Below are 19941 nucleotides of genomic sequence, written 5' to 3'. Positions count from 1 at the left end.
CAGTCCCATTCCTATCCCATTCACACCCATTTGTCTCTGAGAGAAAAGAGAGGCAATCCATCACCCACCTTACCTCCCATAGGCATTCCAGGCCCTAGACCCATCCCTCCCACCTCTCCAGTTCTGCTTTATTCCATTGCATTTGCATCTTTCCCAACAACTCTTTGTCATCTACAGGCCTAGCCAGGGGTCCCTGTTCTAGACCGCACGGCCACTGCTTCCTCCCTCCTAAACTATTTGTTACTCCCCATGACTGTCACTGCCCAGGCTTCTTCAGCCTCACTGTCCGCTTCATCTTGGCTTTATCTTCTCATCCCTCTTCCTTCAACCATCTGTTTGATTCCATCTTGGCTGAGTTTCTCCCTCTGGCCTCCTTTACCTTCCCTGTTCTCCTTTCTGCAGAATTGAGGGAACAGGTGTTAATATCAGGGTAATTAATTAATCATGAACCTAAGCATTTGTCTAAGAACTCATTTTTACATAATTATGTTTCTTCATCTCAGGACTAACTTTAGACTGAAAATGAGCATTTAATGAAAATTGAAAATGACAAATGCTAGACACCCTGCTTTTATAGAGCATGTATTTTATTCTTAAAGGTCTTGTTTTTCAAATCTAGGGCTACAGCTAAATTTTCAAGTAATTTGAAAGGTTCATGTTCTATGTGTTCTTGAAGCCAATTTAGAGAATGAATATTAAGTGAAGGGAAATCATGGTCTTTGCAGTTCTGAAGACAACTCACACTTTCTGAACTGAAATCAGACTCATCAGTAAGCTCCTCTTTTGCTATTTTCTTGACCACTATTTTTTTAAATATTTTATTTTATTTATTTATTTATTATTTTTGGCGTCATTGGGTCTCAGTCGCAGCACGCAGGATCTCTGTTGAGGCATGAGGGATCTTTCGTTTGCAGCACATGGGCTTCTCTCTAGTTGTGGCGTGCAGGCTCCAGAGCGTGTGGGCTCTACAGTTGCAGCACGTGGGCTCTCTAGTTGAAGTGCGCAAGCTCAGTAGTTGTGGCATGTGGGCTTAATTGCCCCGAGGCATGTGGGATCTTAGTTCCCCAACCAGGGATTGAACCCACGTCCCCTGCACTGGAAGGCAGATTCTTTACCACAGTACCACCAGGGAAGTCCCTTGACCATTATTTTTTGAGCATTGTCATTTTCATGGTAACCTGAAAGCTGCCTCCTGCTACAAACTGCACAAGATTCTGTGAACTATCCATAATCGGACAAGAAGCAACAATTTGCCTAATTTCCTGGTAACTGTTCTTTGCCAGCTGACAAGAATTTCATCAAGGCAGTCAAACAATACAGACAGCTTTTCTAACTAGACAGTTGGGAACGAAAACCCTCCATTGAACTACAGATGAGATGAATGGGTTTGAGTTGCAGTTTGTTATCGATCTATTTGGGGAGATGCCAGTATTTCAACTATCCATGCCAAGCCAGCTCTCTACAACTGTTCATTTTTCTGGAAGGAAAAGAACATTAATTTTATCTGCAACATACTTGAAAGTTTCAGGATCAACAGGGCAGAGTCATCTGAAAGATACTTTTGAGATGTGAGTTCTCTAGGTTTCCTGAATAATGTGAAGGCTATTCGTTAGATACGGACATGGATCCAGAGGAAGAGGAAATATCAGTTCATCAATTCCTAGGATGCAAAAGTGACAGCAGTGCCCAAAATGAGCTGTTCTGCTGCCTGCGAGCGCCATAAGCAACGAGTAGTAGAAACCCATCACAGCTTAAAAGATTTCCTATGTGACACAGACCAAGAAATAAAACTATAAACTTAGAAAATAGTATAGAAAATTATTTTGAAGATCTTTTAGTCCAATGATGTTTAAGGGAAAGATTACGGGCAGGGAAGTGCAGATCAGAATCTCACAAGAAGAAGGAGGGATTTAAAACTATATATGCCGCCTTCTGCTGGGAAGATGGAATAGATGTACTTTTCCTTGTTCTTTCCACTAAGTATAACGAAAAACCTCGAATATTATATATATGTATAAAACAAACATAGACTCCAATAAATTGAGAAGAGAAGGTAGACTAATTAGAGACCTCAGCACCTGAGGATTGACACAGTGGTGAGTTCCACGGATTTTTCTCATAAGTCCCAGAATTGGAGCTAATGAAGCCAGTAATCCAGAAATGCCAAGGCGTACAGACAAAAAATTAAAAAGAAGAAGAAGAAAAAAGAACAGCCTGCTCTCTTTAGCCAGAATACCAGGAAAGGGACAGCCTAGCAAGAGAGAAAATTGAGACAATAATTGCTCTACCTTAGTCAACACCACAGAAAAAAAATGACAGTCCTACCCTCGCCAGCAAGGGCTCAGTGGAGAGTCTAGACTTACAACCTTGGGAGGCAATAACAAGGCATCCCAATCCCTCTCTGTGTATCAGTGTGGCATCAGAGGAGGCTGAGTGGAAAGCCGGGACTCTCCTACCCCTACTGGCCACTAAGCTTTTATATACAGAATGGCTAAACAACAAGGTCCTACTGTAGAGCAAAAAGAACTATATTGAATACCCTATGATAAACTGTAATGGATAAGAATATATATTAAAAAATAATGTAAATATGTATAATTCAATCACTTTGCTGTACAGCAGAAACTAACACAACATTATAAATCCACTATACTTGAATAAAAATAAAATAAAATGCAAGTTAACATAGAAAAAAAAAAAACCTTGGCGGTGTCAGTGTAGACCACAGGGGTGGGGTCTGGACTTCTACCCCAACCAGCAGTAATGAGGTGCCCCTCCCTATCCCTGATGGGACAGTGTCAGAGGAGTTCAAACGGAGAATCAGGGAGTCCATCCCTGCTCTATGAAAACTCCTGAACAGTAAGATTTGATGAGCCTCTGGATGATAACGTGCAGGAAGGGTGGCCCATCCCAGTTCCACTGGGACAGAAGATTCTGTGCTTGAGACCCTCCTGGACCTCATCCTATATACTTCTTCATCTGGCTGTTCATCTGTATCCTTGGATGTCCTTTGTAATAAATCACTAATCTAGTAAGTAGACTGCTTTCCTGAATTCTGTGAAATTCATGAATTCTTGCTAGCAAATTAATCAAGGAAGGGTTGTGGGAACCTCTGACTTATAGCCAGTTGGTCAGAAGCATAGGTAACAACCTGGACTTGTAATTGGCATAAGAAGTGGGGGAGGGGGAAAGTCCTGTAGGGCTAAGCCTTTAACTTGTGGGATCTGACACCATCTCCATGTAGATAATATCAGAATTGAGTTAAATTGTAGAACACACATCTGGTGTCAGAAGTGAAGGTGCGGTAGTAGAGTACTGAGAGTACAGGAGACACACAGGAATGTTTTTCCTCCAGAAAATCATACAGAGAATATTCTCTGATCATAATGTTGAGTTAAAGAAGCTAGACGCAAAATAACACATACTATCTGAGTTCATTTATGTAACTATGAAAACCATATGCAGGTGGTAAAACTGAAAACAAGGCAGTGATTATCATAAATGTCAGAACAGAGGTTCCCTATGATAGTGGTAGTGGGGAGAGATGGAGCTGTGATTGGAAAAGGGCACACAGAGAACTGCTGGGTGCTGCAAAGTTCTTTTTTTTTTTTTTTTTTTGCGGTACGCGGGCCTCTCACTGTTGTGGCCTCTCCCGTTGCGGAGCCAGGCTCCGGACGCGCAGGCTCAGCGGCCATGGCTCACGGGCCCAGCCGCTCCGCGGCATGTGGGATCCTCCCAGACCGGGGCACGAACCCACGTCCCCTGCATCAGCAGGTGGACTCTCAACCACTGTGCCACCAGGGAAGCCCCCAACGTTCTATTTCTTAACCTAGGTGGTAGCTGTACATTCCAATAATGCGTTAAGCTTTACATACATGCTTTTGCTCTACTCTATCCACGTTTAATATTTCACAGTGAAAGAAGTTATAAAAATAACTTCTTTGCAAAACATTTGCAAAAACATTGCCTATTTCTTAAAATTTTGTTTTTATTATTCATTTATGCTCTACCACACGTCAGAAAAAATTGATGGTAGGTCTTCTTATGATTCCTACCTAATAAGGTTTGGGAGCACGATCATTCCTAAGATCCTTTTTTTCTGAATAGAAAAACAAAACCACAGACCTACTGCATCAGAAACTCTGGGGGTGGGGCCCAGAAATCTGTGGTTTAATAGGCCCTCTTGGTGATTCTGATGCTCGCCAATGTTTGAGAACCACTGGTATAAGCACACACATAAATTATCCTTGTGGGCTTCCCTGGTGGCGCAGTGGTTGAGAGTCCGCCTGCCGATGCAGGGGATACGGGTTCGTGCCCCGGTCCGGGAAGATCCCACATGCCACGGAGCGGCTGGGCGCGTGAGCCATGGCCGCTGAGCCTGCGCGTCCGGAGCCTGTGCTCCGCAACGGGAGCGGCCACAACAGTGAGAGGCCCACATACCGCCAAAAAATAAATAAATTATCCTTGTTATTTTCACGGAGTAACAACTTCATCTTCAAGACCTTGTGATCTTGAACCACAGGCTTAGAGCACCTTGCATTGTACACCTACAGGCACCTGTTCTGTCAAAGGTTGTACTGGCTATTGTGCAAAACTGACCTGGAGACCTGATTCAGCCATGGGGAAAGAGGTTTTGAACTCTTATTTTCCACAGTATTTGAAGAGTGATCTAATCTCTTTAATAACCATGAGAACTTGAGGCTCAGAGGGGCAACAGATCATGCCCACCATGTGTGAATGGCAAAGCCCATCACCAAAACTCAAGCCTCTGGAATGAGCATCCAAGATCCAATCTCCTAGAAGCATTTAACAAGCATTAAATTGGTAAATTCTATTCCCATTAGCCAGAGTGTACATCCTTGATAGGGCTCATGACCACCACTGGGGATGAGGATAAAACAAACTACATCCTTGCATAGCCACATTTGCTGAGCGGCCCCAGGAGACCTCCTTCTTCAGTTAGGGCTGAAGAGTCCAAGAACACTATCCTGTCTGAGGCAATGAAAAACTTCCCTCCATGTTTTAGGCTGGTAAGGACTGAGCTGTCACAGCTGTGCATGAGGTCAGCTGCATGTGTGCTAGGTATTCATGATGAGACACGGTTCCCAGCCTCGAGATGATGACAATTCTGAACACTAACCCTTATGCACCAGCACCAACCTTCCCTGAAATGAAAGCACTAGAGATATGCTGCCAATTCATTTCAGTTAAAACAAAGGTATTGCCTCTTCCCTCCCAACCAAAAGAAAAACCTCTGGAAAAAGGTTACTTTTCTGATTCTGAGAGACAGAAAGTAATCTAGAGTCAGAGATCTACCAGACCAACTGCTTCACCTCTGTAAGGACTTGAAAGAGGACTCAGAGTCAAACACTTCGAGGGCCTGTTACACGTTGTCAAGGCAACCACAACCCCGAGCTCTCACAATGGGAATCTTCCCAACCAGGTTTTCAGGAAATCACTTGCCCTAAATTCTTTTTGTTTTAGGCTATTCTTTAAATTCTTTTAAAATAAAAACCGTTAAAAATATATCTTTCTATTATCCTGGAACCCTCATTATTTCTTGGAGTTTAATCTTTCCTTTCGAATGTCTAGTCTTCTATGTAAATAAAATTCCGAGGTAGTAAGGGTCTTGAAGCAATAATAATTTTCATTTTGTAATCATACAAATCATGCTGTCTTTGAAAATAAACTCATGCAGGTATGGTCCAAAGGGCATGTGTTTTGGATAAAAAGAGAGTACTGGTTCCAAACCATGATTATGACATGAAGGTGGGGAAGAAAAGGCTAAACAAAGACCAGCAGAAGTGCTGGCAAACAAACCCACAGAATAAGAAATACTGATAAGACAACCAGTGAAATCTGCAAAATGACTGGTATTCCATGATTTTATGGTATTATCATTAATTGTTTTAGGTGTGATAATGGAATTGTGAAGGAAGGAAGGAGGGAAGGAAGGAAGGTGAGCCAAGGAAAATGGATGAGAATAAGGGAATGGAAAGAGGACAGTGAAAGGGAAGAAAGACGGGGAGAGAGAGAGAGAAATAGAAGCAAAGAGATGCAAATAGAAGCAAAGCACCATCTGCACATGGTGGAGATGCCACAAATGCCTCAGCAGCCCCCTTAATTTATGTAGGCTGTGCAGCATTGATGGATAAAACTTGGAAAAGCTCGACATCATAAAAGCCTGTCCCAGTAAAAATTCTGATGGAGCCCAGTTCCGACGTGCCTCTTCCACTGCTCCAGGATACCCACACTACACATCCACGTTAGCCCACTCAGCCTTTGGGGAACATGGTGGGGGGCACACTGAGTTCGTTTCAATGGATGACTGTCTTGGGGGCAGTAATTCCTGTGTTTTTCTGGACCCAAGGGGACTGATGGGCAAAGCCATCAGTCTTATTACTGGGCACCAACATGTAGAGAACGCAGAATGGAGAAACATGAGAAGGAAATCAAACACAGGAATTTAAAATCCAGTGAAAATGAATGCAAATAAAATTTCATAAGATCTCCATAGTAAAGAAACTCAGCAGAGTCAACTCTTGATTACTCTAGTAAGGGAGACAAGAGAAGTTAATCCAAACATCATTTATGCCCAGCCCTGTGTTCCTGTTTTGTTTTGATTTTACATTGGAGTATGAGTGTTTGGGGATTGCTCAGCAAGCACCATAAACAGCTAATAAAGCCCTGCTCTCGCAGATTCCACAGGCATTACTTTGAATCCTATCCGGTTTGGATGTTTTTTCCCCTTTCGTATACTTGTCTGGTTTTGAAGGGAACTCCTAGGGAACTGCTCCCCACATAATTATCCAGATGACTCCTGATAAAAATCAAGCCCCAGAGTCTATGCCAATCAAAACACAGCCAAGGCCTGGTCCAGAACCAGCTCAGGCACCAGAGCACTGGTGAGATGGTAGAGATCAAAGTCAGAGACGCACTTGCCTCAGTGGGCCATACCACACAACTTAGAAGCTAACTATGTCACTGTCACAAGGAACTCACAGGGCCATCCCCTTGGCATAATCACCAAGGCCATAATCTGAACCCATGAGAGCAGAATGCAGGGTCACACTCTCTCCAGAAAGGCTGCCAATTACTCCACAAAGTAAGTGCTCCACAGAAAAACATGTCTGATCTCTCTCACTGCACAGTTTGGAATTTTATCTCCTCTTCACTCTTCCCTTAGTAGATGTTCAACTATTCAAATTCAGCTTTCAGTTTCTTACTTTCCAAATCGAGATGATACAAGCTATTTGCGGAATAATATCTGAAAAAGTGAAACACAGTGCTGAGCTAAAAGACATCATTTGATTATCATTCTGGCTCCCCATTAATTCAAGAAATGTATACTTTTTTCCTTTTAATTCAGAGAATTAAGCATTTTCTGTAAGAAAGATGAGAATGAAGCTCCAGAGCTGGACCATTCCTACAGGGATTCCCATCCAGGCAAAGACAGGAAGAATGAGGCCATGACCCACGTTTTCAAGTTAGCTTTCTCCACCTGGGGGAGGAAGATAACATTTCTGAGCCATCTTATTTTTTAAATATTCTGTTAACTGTCAGATACCCATCTGCTTAATTATCCAGTTTTTATGGGACTTTAGGATTGTTATTTGCAAAGGGTACAGATCTGCCTTGTCAATTAAATAAACTCTTCCTCTACCTCCTCACTCTGCTGCTCTATATGACCAATCAGATTGTAAAGGTTTCTTTAAAAAGCACTGGTGGATTTCTGGGGAATATGGCATCAAGAACACATGTATCTAAACTTGTTTCCATTACTCCCATTAAAATGACCAAGAAAGGGCTTCCCTGGTGGCGCAGTGGTTGAGAGTTCGCCTGCCGACGCAGGGAACACGGGTTCGTGCCCCGGTCTGGGAAGATCCCACATGCCGCGAAGCGGCTGCGCCCGTGAGCCATGGCCGCTGAGCCTGCGTGTCCGGAGCCTGTTGCTCCGCGGTGGGAGAGGCTACAACAGTGAGAGGCCCGCATACCGCAAAAAAAAAAAAAAAAAAAAAAAAAATTACCAAGAGAATATAAAGATTGGGGCTGAGGGGACTGCACCAACACAGGAAATAACAGAGGTGCCACTGACATGCCAGAAATGACAAGAAATTTTGGCAGATGGGACTAGGTTGAAGAAAAATACTCTAAGCCAAATAGCATCTCCCCCTCTTAAGGACAGACTGGGCTCTTGAGAAGCAGGGCTCTGGCACCCCTTAGTTGAAACGGCAAATCCAGAGGGGAGAGTGGGCTATGGAGCAGGTAGAAAGCCCACCAACTGGACACGCCTGTCTGTGGTGCCTCAGAAGCATTTGAAGCAGTCAGGGTGTCACAGGGGCATCTGTGATACCGCAACTCACACCCGGGTAAAGATCAGAGCAAAGAGAAAGATGCCCCAGGAGCTATGGGTTCCCCGAACCCGGACAGAAATGAATGAGGCAGAGAGTATGACAGAGCTTCCACTCTGCTCCCCTCATGCTGATGGATCCCTAGACTGATACACTAGTCCACCTCACTCAGGAAATGGGGGAAAAATCCACATGGTGTCTTATGAAAGGCTTCTGAAACAAACAAGGAGAGCACAGCATTTCAAACTTGTAAAAAGATTTATTACAAGAAGCAAAAATAATTTTTCAAGAGCATCACCTTGTATTCTCAAGAAAATTTTTGAACATACACGGTCTGTGAAATGAGATAAGATAGCAAAATAAGAAGAAAAAAAAAGCAGTTGGCCAAGAGGCTTGAGAAAGAAAATGGGAACCGAATGAGATGAGGAACACTAAGAATCAATCTAAAAATACAACAACATCACTATCTGCATTAGAAACCATATAAAGCAGCCCTGATTCAATAGAAACTGAATCAGTGATGTAGAAAGCAAACTTGAGTTCTCCCAAAAGGTAGAGAAGAACAAAGGGACCAAAATCATGAGAAAGATGGTGAAAACAACGGAGGACAGTGAATACAGCAAACACTCAGTCAGTGTTCTTGAGAAAGAGAGTCTAGAAAACCAACAGGAGGAAATACCTACACTGCAGATCAAAAGTGGTCACCAAGCACCAGGCAAAGTTAAAGTGAAAGGATGGACACTGAGCTACACTTTGATGAAAATTTTAAATGGAAAAGACAGAGACAGGAGTCCAACAAGCATCAAAACGAGGGTAGAAAGATCACTGTATTACAAAGAGATGATCTGGGCTGGCCTCAGACTTCTCCATCAGAGGCCAGTGGGCCAGATGGTGGTCATTCCATAAATCTACACATGTGATTAAATTGTACAGAACTATTACTACTACTCCCACACACACACACACACACACACACACACACACACACACACACACTGTGTATACATATAAAAACTGGTGAAATCTGAATAAAATTTGCGCTCTAGTTAATAGTACTGTGCCAATGTTAATTTCCTAGTTTTGATATTATATTGTAGTTGTATAAAATGTTATCATTGGCGGAAGCTGGGTGAAGGGTCCATAGGATCTGTCTATACTATCTTGGCTACTTCCTGTAAGTCTATAATTTGTTTTTTTTAAGACAGTAAATCAAGGATCAAGGTCTACTAAAGAGATTTGAAAGAAAAAAGAATTCCATACCCCAGTAAGTTGCTGGTCATAGGTGAAAGCAATGAAAAGTCATTCTCCATTATGAAAATAACATGTAATATAGGAAGATTCAAAGCAAGGGCTAAAATATCTAAACATTTTCTTTCATGAATCTAAATTGTGAAAATGGGCAGTCATGCTCTATAAGGTCTACTGATGAGCACTGAAACTAGTTAAGAAGCATTCAGTTTAAGTAATTTGCTATGAAAATGATTCTAAAACCAAAAGCAAAGATCTATGTTTAAGGAATGATACATAAGAAAAATTTCAATACGAAGAAATTAGGGGGCTTCCCTGGGGGCACAGTGGTTGAGAATCTGCCTGCCAATGCAGCCGACACGGGTTCGTGCCCCGGTCTGGGAAGATCCCACATGCTGCGGAGCAACTAGGCCCGTGCGCCACAACTACTGAGCCTGCGCGTTCGGAGCCTGCGCTCCGCAACAAGAGAGGCTGCGATAGCGAGAGGCCCGCGCACTGCGATGAAGAGTGGCCCCCGCTTGCCGCAACTAGAGAAAGCCCTCGCACAGAAACGAAGACCCAACACAGCCAAAAATTAATTAATTAAAAAAAATTTTAAAAAGAAGAAGAAGAAATTAGGCCTAAAATCTCAGAACATACCCAAAAAAACCTCTGGAAAATAGATTTAGAAAGTGGAAAGTGTGGGACTTCCCTGGTGGCACAGTGGTTAAGAATCCACCTGCCAATGCAAGGGACATGGGTTCAGTCCCTGGTCCAGGAAGATCCCACATGCCACGGAGCAAGTAAGTCCACGTGCCACAACTACCGAGCCTGAGCTCTAGAGCCCACGAGCCACAACTACTGAGCCCACGTGCTGCAACTACTGAAGCCCATGCACCTAGAGCCCATTCTCCGCAACAAGAGAAACCACCACAATGAAAGCCCACTCACCACAACAAAGAGTAGCCCCTGCTCGCTGCAACTAGAGAAAGCCTGCGTGCAGCAATGAAGACCCAATGCTGCCAGCTAATCTCCTTATCTTATTGAAACATGGGAGGCAAAAACATATGTTCTATTTTTTATGTTGATACTAAACACGTGGTTTAAGACCCTTACAGCTATCTTTTAGCACAATAAAGAATTGCTATACCAGTTATAAAAATAAATACAAATAGCTTACACTTCCCTGTTACAAAGACTTTAGATTAGCCAAAAGGTTTCCCCCATATACTTTGTCCATCTTTTAATTTTTTAAATTAATTGTATCCACAAGTGATGCACCAAAAGAATTCAACAACTAAAGGATAAGGTTATTTTCAAATGGGCAAAATATATCAAGGAAACAGAAACACAAGATAGTAGGGATGGCACTGTCAGTATCAGACAATAAGAAGAAACTTCTGTTACCTAGTATTAGAGCCAATTATAAAGCAACTGTAACTAAAAATAGCTTAGTAATGACATAGTAATAAATGGATCAAATGAACAGAAACAGAACTTAGTGTATAATAACAGTGTAAAAGAAGATGGTTATAATAAAGTTAGCCTTTTAAATCAATTAGGAAAAGAACGTTTGAAAATCAAAGACAGAAACAATTGGTTATTCAGAAAAAGGAGGAATTCCTTATCTTATATCATATACTAAAATAATTCCAGTTGAGTTAAATGCAAAAATTAAACAAAAGTTTGAGAATAAAAACGTATGTATCTGAAAGGCCTTTCCAAGTACATATCCGTGTGCTAACAATAATCCCACTACAAACAAAATGCAAGGCAAATGATAAATTGAGGGAAAATATTTGTAACAAAATGAAAATCATTAAGAAAAGGACAAACACCCTCTAACTATATGGGCAAAAGACATGATTAGATTATTCACACACACACTCCCTCCCCAAATTCAAACATTCATTAAAAGCACGGAAAAATTCATCACTAATAACAAAAGAAGTACAGGTGAAAACAACTATATAATAACTTGGGAGTGTAAATATGTATAACCTTTATGGAGGATAATTTGGCAACAGCAAAGTAACATAAGCAAATTATACCTTTAAGTATCTTTAAATTCAAGTACTGTAAGCTTTAAACTTGCTCATGGTTTTTTGAGAAGTCATATTAAGGAAATAAAATATGTGTACTAAAGTATCTGCTCCAAGTACGGTGGGGTGAGCACAGCAGTCATAAATTGGCCAGTGGATTAGCCCAGCCCTGCCACTTGGGTGACCAGCAATAAAACGATGTCAATAAAATCACCCACATTTTAGAGCTTTCTAGAGATCTGAAGAGAGAATTATGGGTGCCTGGCCCATGGGAATTGTTCAGTAACTTAGACACTGATAGCAGGGGTGGTGATATTTATCTACAATCCTGCACTAACACGTTCAAAATCCCTTATCTGAAATGCTTTGGTCCAACTGTGGTGCTTCAGAACTAAGACCTTTTTGGATATGAAAAGGTAACAGTATATTTACCTAACTAAGTCTGGGAGAGCACCTAGTAATCAATTACATCACTATTCCTAGAGTAAAATATATGAATATTCATTCTAAGTGGGATAAACATCAGTTCAGGTCAGGTTTTGCAGTCAAATGAGTTATGGAAAAATTTTCGTTTTTACAGCTTTCTGGACTTCAGATTTTTACAAGAGTGATTGAGAACCTATATTTATAACAGAGGAACATTAGAATCTATCTAAATATATGATAATAAAGGGTAGGTTACATAAATTATGACACATACATAAGATGGAAAACTACACAGCTATAAAAAGTCACTTTTTCCAAAGAATATTTAATAAACTGGGAAAACGTTCATGAATAGCAGGTAAAAAGAAGCAAAATAAAAAACACGAATTATGAATTCTATTTTGCAAAAGTAAATTATATAATATTCCAGAATAAAAGACTACAAGGAACCATACAAGGACGTTAAATTAACCACATTGTGGTTAACCACATTAACCACATTATGTTCTTCCTTATACTTTTCTGTATTTTCTAATCTTCTATGATAATCAGGAAAACAATCCATTAATTTTTGAACTACTTACGGTTGCTGTTCCTGCGTAGGACTAGGCTAGTTCTCATCCTAGAGGGTTAACAAGCCCATCTCTGCTCTCAAGGAATTTACCAACACATCTCTGGAGAGCTGAGGGCATTACTCAGTTCTCTCCACATTAGAATGCAGTTCATTCTTCATCAGCACTTCCCCACTGGCTCCTCAGGACAACTTGACTCAGGCACCAGGACTTTTTCACACCTCTATCAAATGAAACCCTGGTGACCTTGCAAGTTAGTGATAAAAATGGCATCAGTGCTACAATAAGAACTTGATTCAACCCATGACCTTATCTAAAGAAGCTAAAAAAGAAAAAATAGAAAAAAGCAGGGACTGTTTAAATGTGTTTGATTTTCACTTTTTTATTGTACTCGTCAAATTGCAATCATTTAAGAAATTATGGGGGAGGAGGAGAAGGTGATTGCATTTGGGTTTGTTCCAGGTGCTTTGCATGAGTAAAAGGATATGAACTTGAACTGGACAGACCCAGCAATGAAAAGCATTTTGTGGAGTTAATGGGATGCTAAGAGAGATCACGACATTGGTACGTGGAGAGGACAAGCAAGAGTTCATCTTACCTAACAGACCACTCATCAATGTCCAAGGGGTGGTCTTTGGCCAGAGCTTTAAAAGGCTCAGCCGTATTTAGTGTGGGTGTTCCTAACACCCAGGTGGTCTTCACTGAACTCCACCCAGGTCTGGAATTCTCCAGTGGTTTAATACACAGTTTGAAAACATTTTATACCAAAAGGCTTTTTGTTATAAGCCTCAATTCCAAACATGGAACAAAAGAGATAAATGATCCATCAACCTACACCTAATCACCTAAAGGCACCACATGGGTTGATATTTAATCACTTTTACATAGATTCCAATAGTCTTCTTAAACTATTGCTGAGAACACGAGAAATCCTTGTGCAAAGCTTTTGCCACACATAAATGAATAGCCAACTGTGAAGTTAAATAAGAAGTTAACTCTCTTAGCTTAATCCCACAGAAAATTACTTGTTTGCAGGCAAATTATCCACTGGGGATACTTTTTTATTTGTGGAGTGCTAATCCTTCCCTCCTGCTTTCTGCCACCCTTCTTTTCCTCCTTCCTCCCAACCTGAAGAGAAGGAAGATAAAGTAAATGTGCACAATCCCCCATTCAATCAGGACCTTGGTTAAAATAAAGACCTTCCAGGAAAAAGGTGACTTACTCTATCCCAGCTGAAACACAGGCCCAGTCGATCAAGTTGTTTCCTCATGTGTCTAATGTTACTGCGAAACAAAGGGAAAAGAGTTTGGATTTTAGAAACAGGAAAAGCCATAAACAAACTACACTTTGAGAATGTGAAAAGGAAACTGGAAAAGTCTAGATTATTCCAAAGGGCTTTAAGTGTTGTTTTGCCCTGGCGAAGAAATTAATAACTAAGAATCAGTGAAAATATCTGCCTAGTAGAAGGCATCTATTCTTTGGACCCTTGCAAAATCCACTAAAAACCACGGTAGCCTTTGGTCCTAGGGATTAACCCTTTCCCTGGCCATTCAGGAAGGCAACCCTTCTGATTTGTGCACTCCTGGCCCATCCATATGCCTGTATTCTGCACAAATTTAAGCAAAGCATTTACAAATTTAAAAGCAACTGAAAAGAAAAATCTTAACATACAAATTGCGGGAATCCAAGAGGAGCCATACAGTGCTTTGTCAATCAAAACCTAAAACCGAAAACTCTCCAACAATTGGAAAAGAGGAGAGAAGTAAATTAATCAACTTTAATATACTATGAAATAAAATATTATTTAAATTAAAAAAATTTTAAACCTTTTTTATTGAAATATAATTTACAGTGCTGTGTTAGCTTCAGATATATAGTAAAGTGATTCAGTTATACATATATACATATATTTTTCAGATTATTTTCCATTACAGGTTATTACAAGACAGAGTATAGTTCCCTGCGCTATACAATAGGTACTTGCTGTTTGTCTATTTTATAAACAGTAATATGTATAGGTTAATCCCAAACTCCTAATTTATTCCCCCCTGCCCTGCCCCACTATCCCCTTTGGTAACCATAAATTTGTTTTCTATGTCTGTGAGTCTATTTCTGTTTCGTAAGTAAGTTCATTTGTATCATTTTTTTAGATTCTACAGTAAGTGATATCATACGATATTTGTCTTCCTCTGTCTGACTTCAGTTAATATGATGATCTCTAGGTCCTCTTTTTACTTTTTAAAGAAAAAGGACTAATTCATTTCTACTGTGTCTCCTTTCAGTACAAGCAGACTGAAAATATGAAAAACCATGAAGAAGTTCTCTAGGTGATCTCTGATTAGCTAACAATAGCTTATTTTAATTCCAAGCCTCGTGTTAAACATTTTGCAGAAAAGTGCTTGCAACAGACTGAATGTTTGTGTCTCCCTCAAATTGTTATGTTAAAACCTAATCTCCAATGTGATGGTATTTTGAGGTAACCAAAGGTACTATGAGAGGTAACCGGATTAGTGCCTCTATAAAAGAGACTCCAGAGAGCAACCTTGCCCCTTCTACCATGTCAAGACACAGAGAGAAGACAGCTGTCTATGAACCAAGAAGCGGGTCCTCACCAGACACCAAATCTGCAAGTGCCTTGATCTCGGACTTCCCAGCCTATAGAACTGAGAGAAATACATTTCTGTTGTTTATAAGCCACCCAGACTATGGTATTTTTGTTATAGCAGCTGACTAAGACAGTGCTTAATCTTTATCCATTCATAAGAGGTAGGAACTATGACTATCCCTCCTTTACAGAAAAATAAACTGAGGCGCAGAGAGGTTAAGTAATTTGCTCAAGTTGAATGGCTAGGAAGAAGGAAAGGCAGGATTTGTACCTATGTGGCCTGATTCAGGGGTCATCTTCTTTACTGCTATGCTCTAGTTGGAGGAGCATACTACTCCTCCTTGGAGGAGTTGGCAAACTTTCTGTAAAGGGCCAGATGGTAAATGTTTTCAGCTCTGTGAGCCAAATGGTCTCTGTCACAACTACTCAGTTCTGCCATTGTATCATGAAAGCAGCCACGACCAATATATAAACAAATGGGTGTGGCTTGTGTTCCAATAAAACTTTATTTACAAAATCAGGCAGGGCCAAATTTGGCCCATGGAATTTGCCAATCCCTGGCCTAGCTTACATCAGATTTATACCATATTTGACCCATTTTATTTAAATCATTATTTCCTCCTTTTTTCATCACTCCCATTACTCTAGAATTAACCATAATTGGAAAAGTGGAAACTAGGGATTAGGAAGAAAAAAGACAAGTAGATGGTGCAGAAGATATTTCTTTTTACAATGTAGCCTTGGGCAAGATAAAGCAAAGGGAGGTGAAAGACAATGGGGATAGACTTTGAACCTCCCTCTCTACTTCTGACGGGTAGGGTGAGGAAAGGCTTTGTGAAAGGGGCTGGAGTGAGCCCAGAACATTCTGCTGGGTTCTGGTATAAGGCCCTCAAGGCTTTATCAGGAGGGAGAGGGATAGGCACTGCTGGCCCACAAGTACATGGAAGCCTGAGGCACAGGGGGGACTGAGAGTATGTCCTCCTTGGAGAAAGCCACACCCAGAATAAATTGGCCATATATTTCCTCGTTGAATATCTAAGTTCCTCTTCCTTCAGAATGGTGAAGGCAAAAAATTAACAGAATTTGCAGAGAAAATTATAATGTGGAATTTGTATATGGCTCAAACTACAGTCACGAAGATGAAGAGCACTGTAGAAATTTAACAAATGTCACCCTTTCCTTCTCCTTTTTCCTTCCAAATGCAAATACTCAAAGGAAGAATAACTAAATAACAAAGCATCAAAATGAACACATGAATGATATCCAAACCCTCTTTGTTATTTCTTAGCTAAGAATACAGTGTGCAAAAAGGCAAACACCAAATACAGACAATCCTGTTTATTGCTTGGCAGACTGCAATGTTTTGTTTGCTTTACTTTCTATTTCTTGTGCACAGGTTAAAAAAATTGTTTAAGGGTTCTGTATACAAGTGCTTGAATATGCCTGTAAACACATACCTCTGTGTCCAACTTTCTGGATGTAGATTCCTCTCGATCGCAGCATTTTCGGCAGGCAATCCAAATGCATCCCATCCCATGGGATTGATAACCTTGCACCCAGAAAAGAAACATCAGCCGTGGCAGATTGCTAAAATCTTTATCAGTGTTCTCTTCTGGGCAATGAGCAGGCATTCTCTCTTTCTAACACATCTTATCCCTTTCCTGGCTGATTTCAAACTATGCTTTTGAAAGCCAGCTGGCTATCTAAGACGTAAGCACAGAAGAGAATTTAGAAGGTTGTACACCAAGGGGCCAATAGCAGTTATCTCTGAGTAGGTATTTTCGTGACTATTTTTTACTTTCTTCTTCTTCTTGCCTGTATTGTGTGTAATGAACCCAAAGGGTTTTTCTGAAATTATAAAAAGTTTCTTTTAATTTCAAAAATAGGTATATATAAAAATATATATAGGCATTCAAAATGCTCACCTCATGTTAGATTTTCCAGTTAAGGAGTTGTGCTGTCCAATAGGGTAGCCCCTAGCCACATGTGGTTATATAAATTTAAACTTAAATTAGCTAAAATTAATTAAAATTTAAAATTCAGTTCCTCAGTCACACTAGCCACTTTTCAAGTGTATACAATAAGCCACTCTGAATCACCTCCTATAAGATACTTCCATTTTCCAAAGAACAGGGGATCCTAAGATCTCAGAGCTAGAAGAAGCTTTTGAAATATATCCTCCATCCCCACTCCTTTATTTGACAGTCCAAGCAATGATGGACCAACAAGAGTAAGCAGCCTAGCTAGGTCACACCAGAAGCAATTACTTCAGACCAGGATAGGCACTCATTTCTGCAAATGGATGATCAGTCACAGCTCAGCTGGCAGCTTCAATAGCAAGTTCTCTCAACCTAACTTACATGCCATGAATGGGAACAATGGCTTGAAACACAAGCTGTGGCATCAAGGGACAGACTCAGAAGGCTGGGCTCTCTACCCACTGCCAGGAAGGACACCTGCTTTGAAAACTCAGACTCCTACCCTTCTCTAATGCTGATTTTCAGCCACAAAGCCATAAACACAGCTTCTCCCAGAGCCATATTTCTGAAGCTTGCCTGTGGGTGAGGATGGCCTGAGGACGCTCCAGTATTTCTAGAAAACAGCCCTTTACAGCTGGCCTTACTCCCTATCAAGTTCCTGATCTGTCAACTGCCACAAGCTGAGTTTGTTTGTGTGTTTGTTTGTTTGTTTGTAATCATACAGAGAACCTGAGCTTCTGTTCACATACATCTTGGATAGTGATGGACACTCAGACACACTTACTGGCACTACCTCATCACCCGCCCATATCATGATGGAACATTTTCCACTAAAGAAACAGGTCTCATTTTCTTTTATAAATAACTTTTCCCCCTGATTATTGAAATAATGCATGTTCACTACAAATAGCCTTGATACATAGAGAAAAATATTCAGAAGAAAATAAAATACCCTTAATTCTATTATATAGCCATACATAACTGTTATTTGGTAAATTTATATCCAATTTTTAACAATTGGGATATTATTTCTGTGTGTTGTTTTGTTTTCATTGTGCACCTAGAGTTTTCTTCCATCTTTCTGTCTTGTTCAAAGACTCTCTGAGATGCAAATGAGTATCACCCATGGCCACCTCTGCCTCAGGTCCATGAGCACCTACAATTTAGTGTCCCAAACTGGATTCACACTCGAATCCCAGTGCCCAGATCCGTTCTCTCCCTAGTCCCTCTTAGCAGGCGGCAGTAAGAGAACAGGCATGGCCCTCCCAGTGGCAGAAGCCACTTGCCTTACATCGTCCTTCCATTCTGCACATTATTATTTTTTAATTAGGTTTTAGTTCTCATGGAACAATTCCATCTCAAGGATGAAGACCATGCATCTAAAATCAGAGCTGCTCTAATTCCTTTGGCTAGTGAGTGGGAAATGCAACAAAGGCTCGTTCCTCAGGAGGCTGTGTGGTTTGGGGGGAAATGTCCTAACCCAAACCTGCCATTTACTGGCAGTGGGACCTAAGGCACATCACTTACCGTGAGTCCCAACTATCAACTGTGACTGAAAGCAGCCACCCAAATCGTTGAGAATTACACGCTAAGATGTATGTGGTGCACCCAGCACAGTACAGGCACCCAGTAAATGGCAGGGCTGGCTGCAGTGGCAGCTGCCGTCGTCTGTTTGATCTTCAGCACCTCACAACATCCTGATTCCCTCGTCAGGACCTCAGCCCACGTCTCTTTGGCCACATTCATTATGGTGGTTCTGTGACAACAGACAGGGAGACCCCTTGACCTCACACACATCCTCATCCATGTACACTCCTAAGGGTGTATTACTTATGATAAGAGCCTCTGTAGCAGGTTGCTGCCAGGCATTGGAAGTTCTTAACCAAACCGAACAAACCATGAGGCTCAAAGGGCCAGCCGTTTGGCCTTCTTTTCCATGAAAGGGGCGCATCAGTTCTTCTTTCGTGCATAATTAGTGGCTCACATCAGGTGCTTCATTTGAAAGTAGCCCAGCTGTTCTTGCCATGGCTGACTGGAGCAGGGGTAGTCCATGAGCAGAAGCAGCCATCTGTGTGCTGGGTAGGAAGGGCCCTGCCCAGTAGATTTTGCCATATCAGGGGTGGTGGTAGGTCTGATCCACTCGGGTCTGCTTTCTGTACGGCATACAGACTTGGTGAACAACAGTGCTGTGGATCTCTCCAGTTCGCTGCTGCTCCAGTCTGGTTTGTCACATCCTCTGCCGTGCTTCCCAGTCCTGGGAATATGGGAAGAGTGGAATGCCCTGGCCTGCCAGCCTAAGATAACATGACTCCCGGGGAATTCCCTCACAGTCCAGCGGTTAGGACTCTGCGCTCTCACTGCCGAGACCCTGGATTCAATCCATGGTCAGGGAACTAAGATCCCGCAAGCCACGCGGCACAGCCAAAAAAAAAAAAAAATGACATGACTCCCAAGCTATCACATTCAATCCCTGCATCCACGCTCCTGAGGTCAGTCGGAATAGGTTTCTCTTCTTTTTCCTTAATTGGATGTTTCTCAAATTACGAGCATAACACAAGCTTATTTTAACAAGTGAAATGACACAATACATGATATATAAAGGCAAAGCTGATCATCTCCCCCAGCCCCAACTCCTATTCTCAACTCCTTGATGTAACCAACAATGTCAGCCTTTGTATCCTTCCACATCTTTCTCTTCACTCAAACACAGATATACAAACATATATATACATATATAGG

The 19941-nt window shown here is 41.3% G+C and overlaps 1 protein-coding gene across 1 annotated transcript in view; it reads right to left on the bottom strand.

Moving 5' to 3' along the window:
• The window catches only part of LARS2 (leucyl-tRNA synthetase 2, mitochondrial), a 163842-nt gene that overhangs the window by 116846 nt on the left and 27055 nt on the right, over positions 1–19941 (bottom strand). Inside the window, exons 3-4 of the mRNA XM_007463898.1 lie at positions 16681–16772; positions 13841–13901 (exon numbers count right to left, since the gene is read on the bottom strand). Of these exons, the coding sequence (XP_007463960.1) occupies positions 13841–13901; positions 16681–16772 (153 nt within the window). The remainder of the gene's footprint in view (positions 1–13840; positions 13902–16680; positions 16773–19941) is intronic.

The sequence above is a fragment of the Lipotes vexillifer genome, unplaced genomic scaffold (genome assembly GCF_000442215.2).
Source record: "Lipotes vexillifer unplaced genomic scaffold, Lipotes_vexillifer_v1.1 scaffold1227, whole genome shotgun sequence".
In the NCBI taxonomy this organism is placed as follows: Eukaryota; Metazoa; Chordata; class Mammalia; order Artiodactyla; family Lipotidae; genus Lipotes; species Lipotes vexillifer.
Note: the sequence above shows the minus strand (reverse complement) of the source record. Positions and strands in the feature narration are given on the sequence as shown.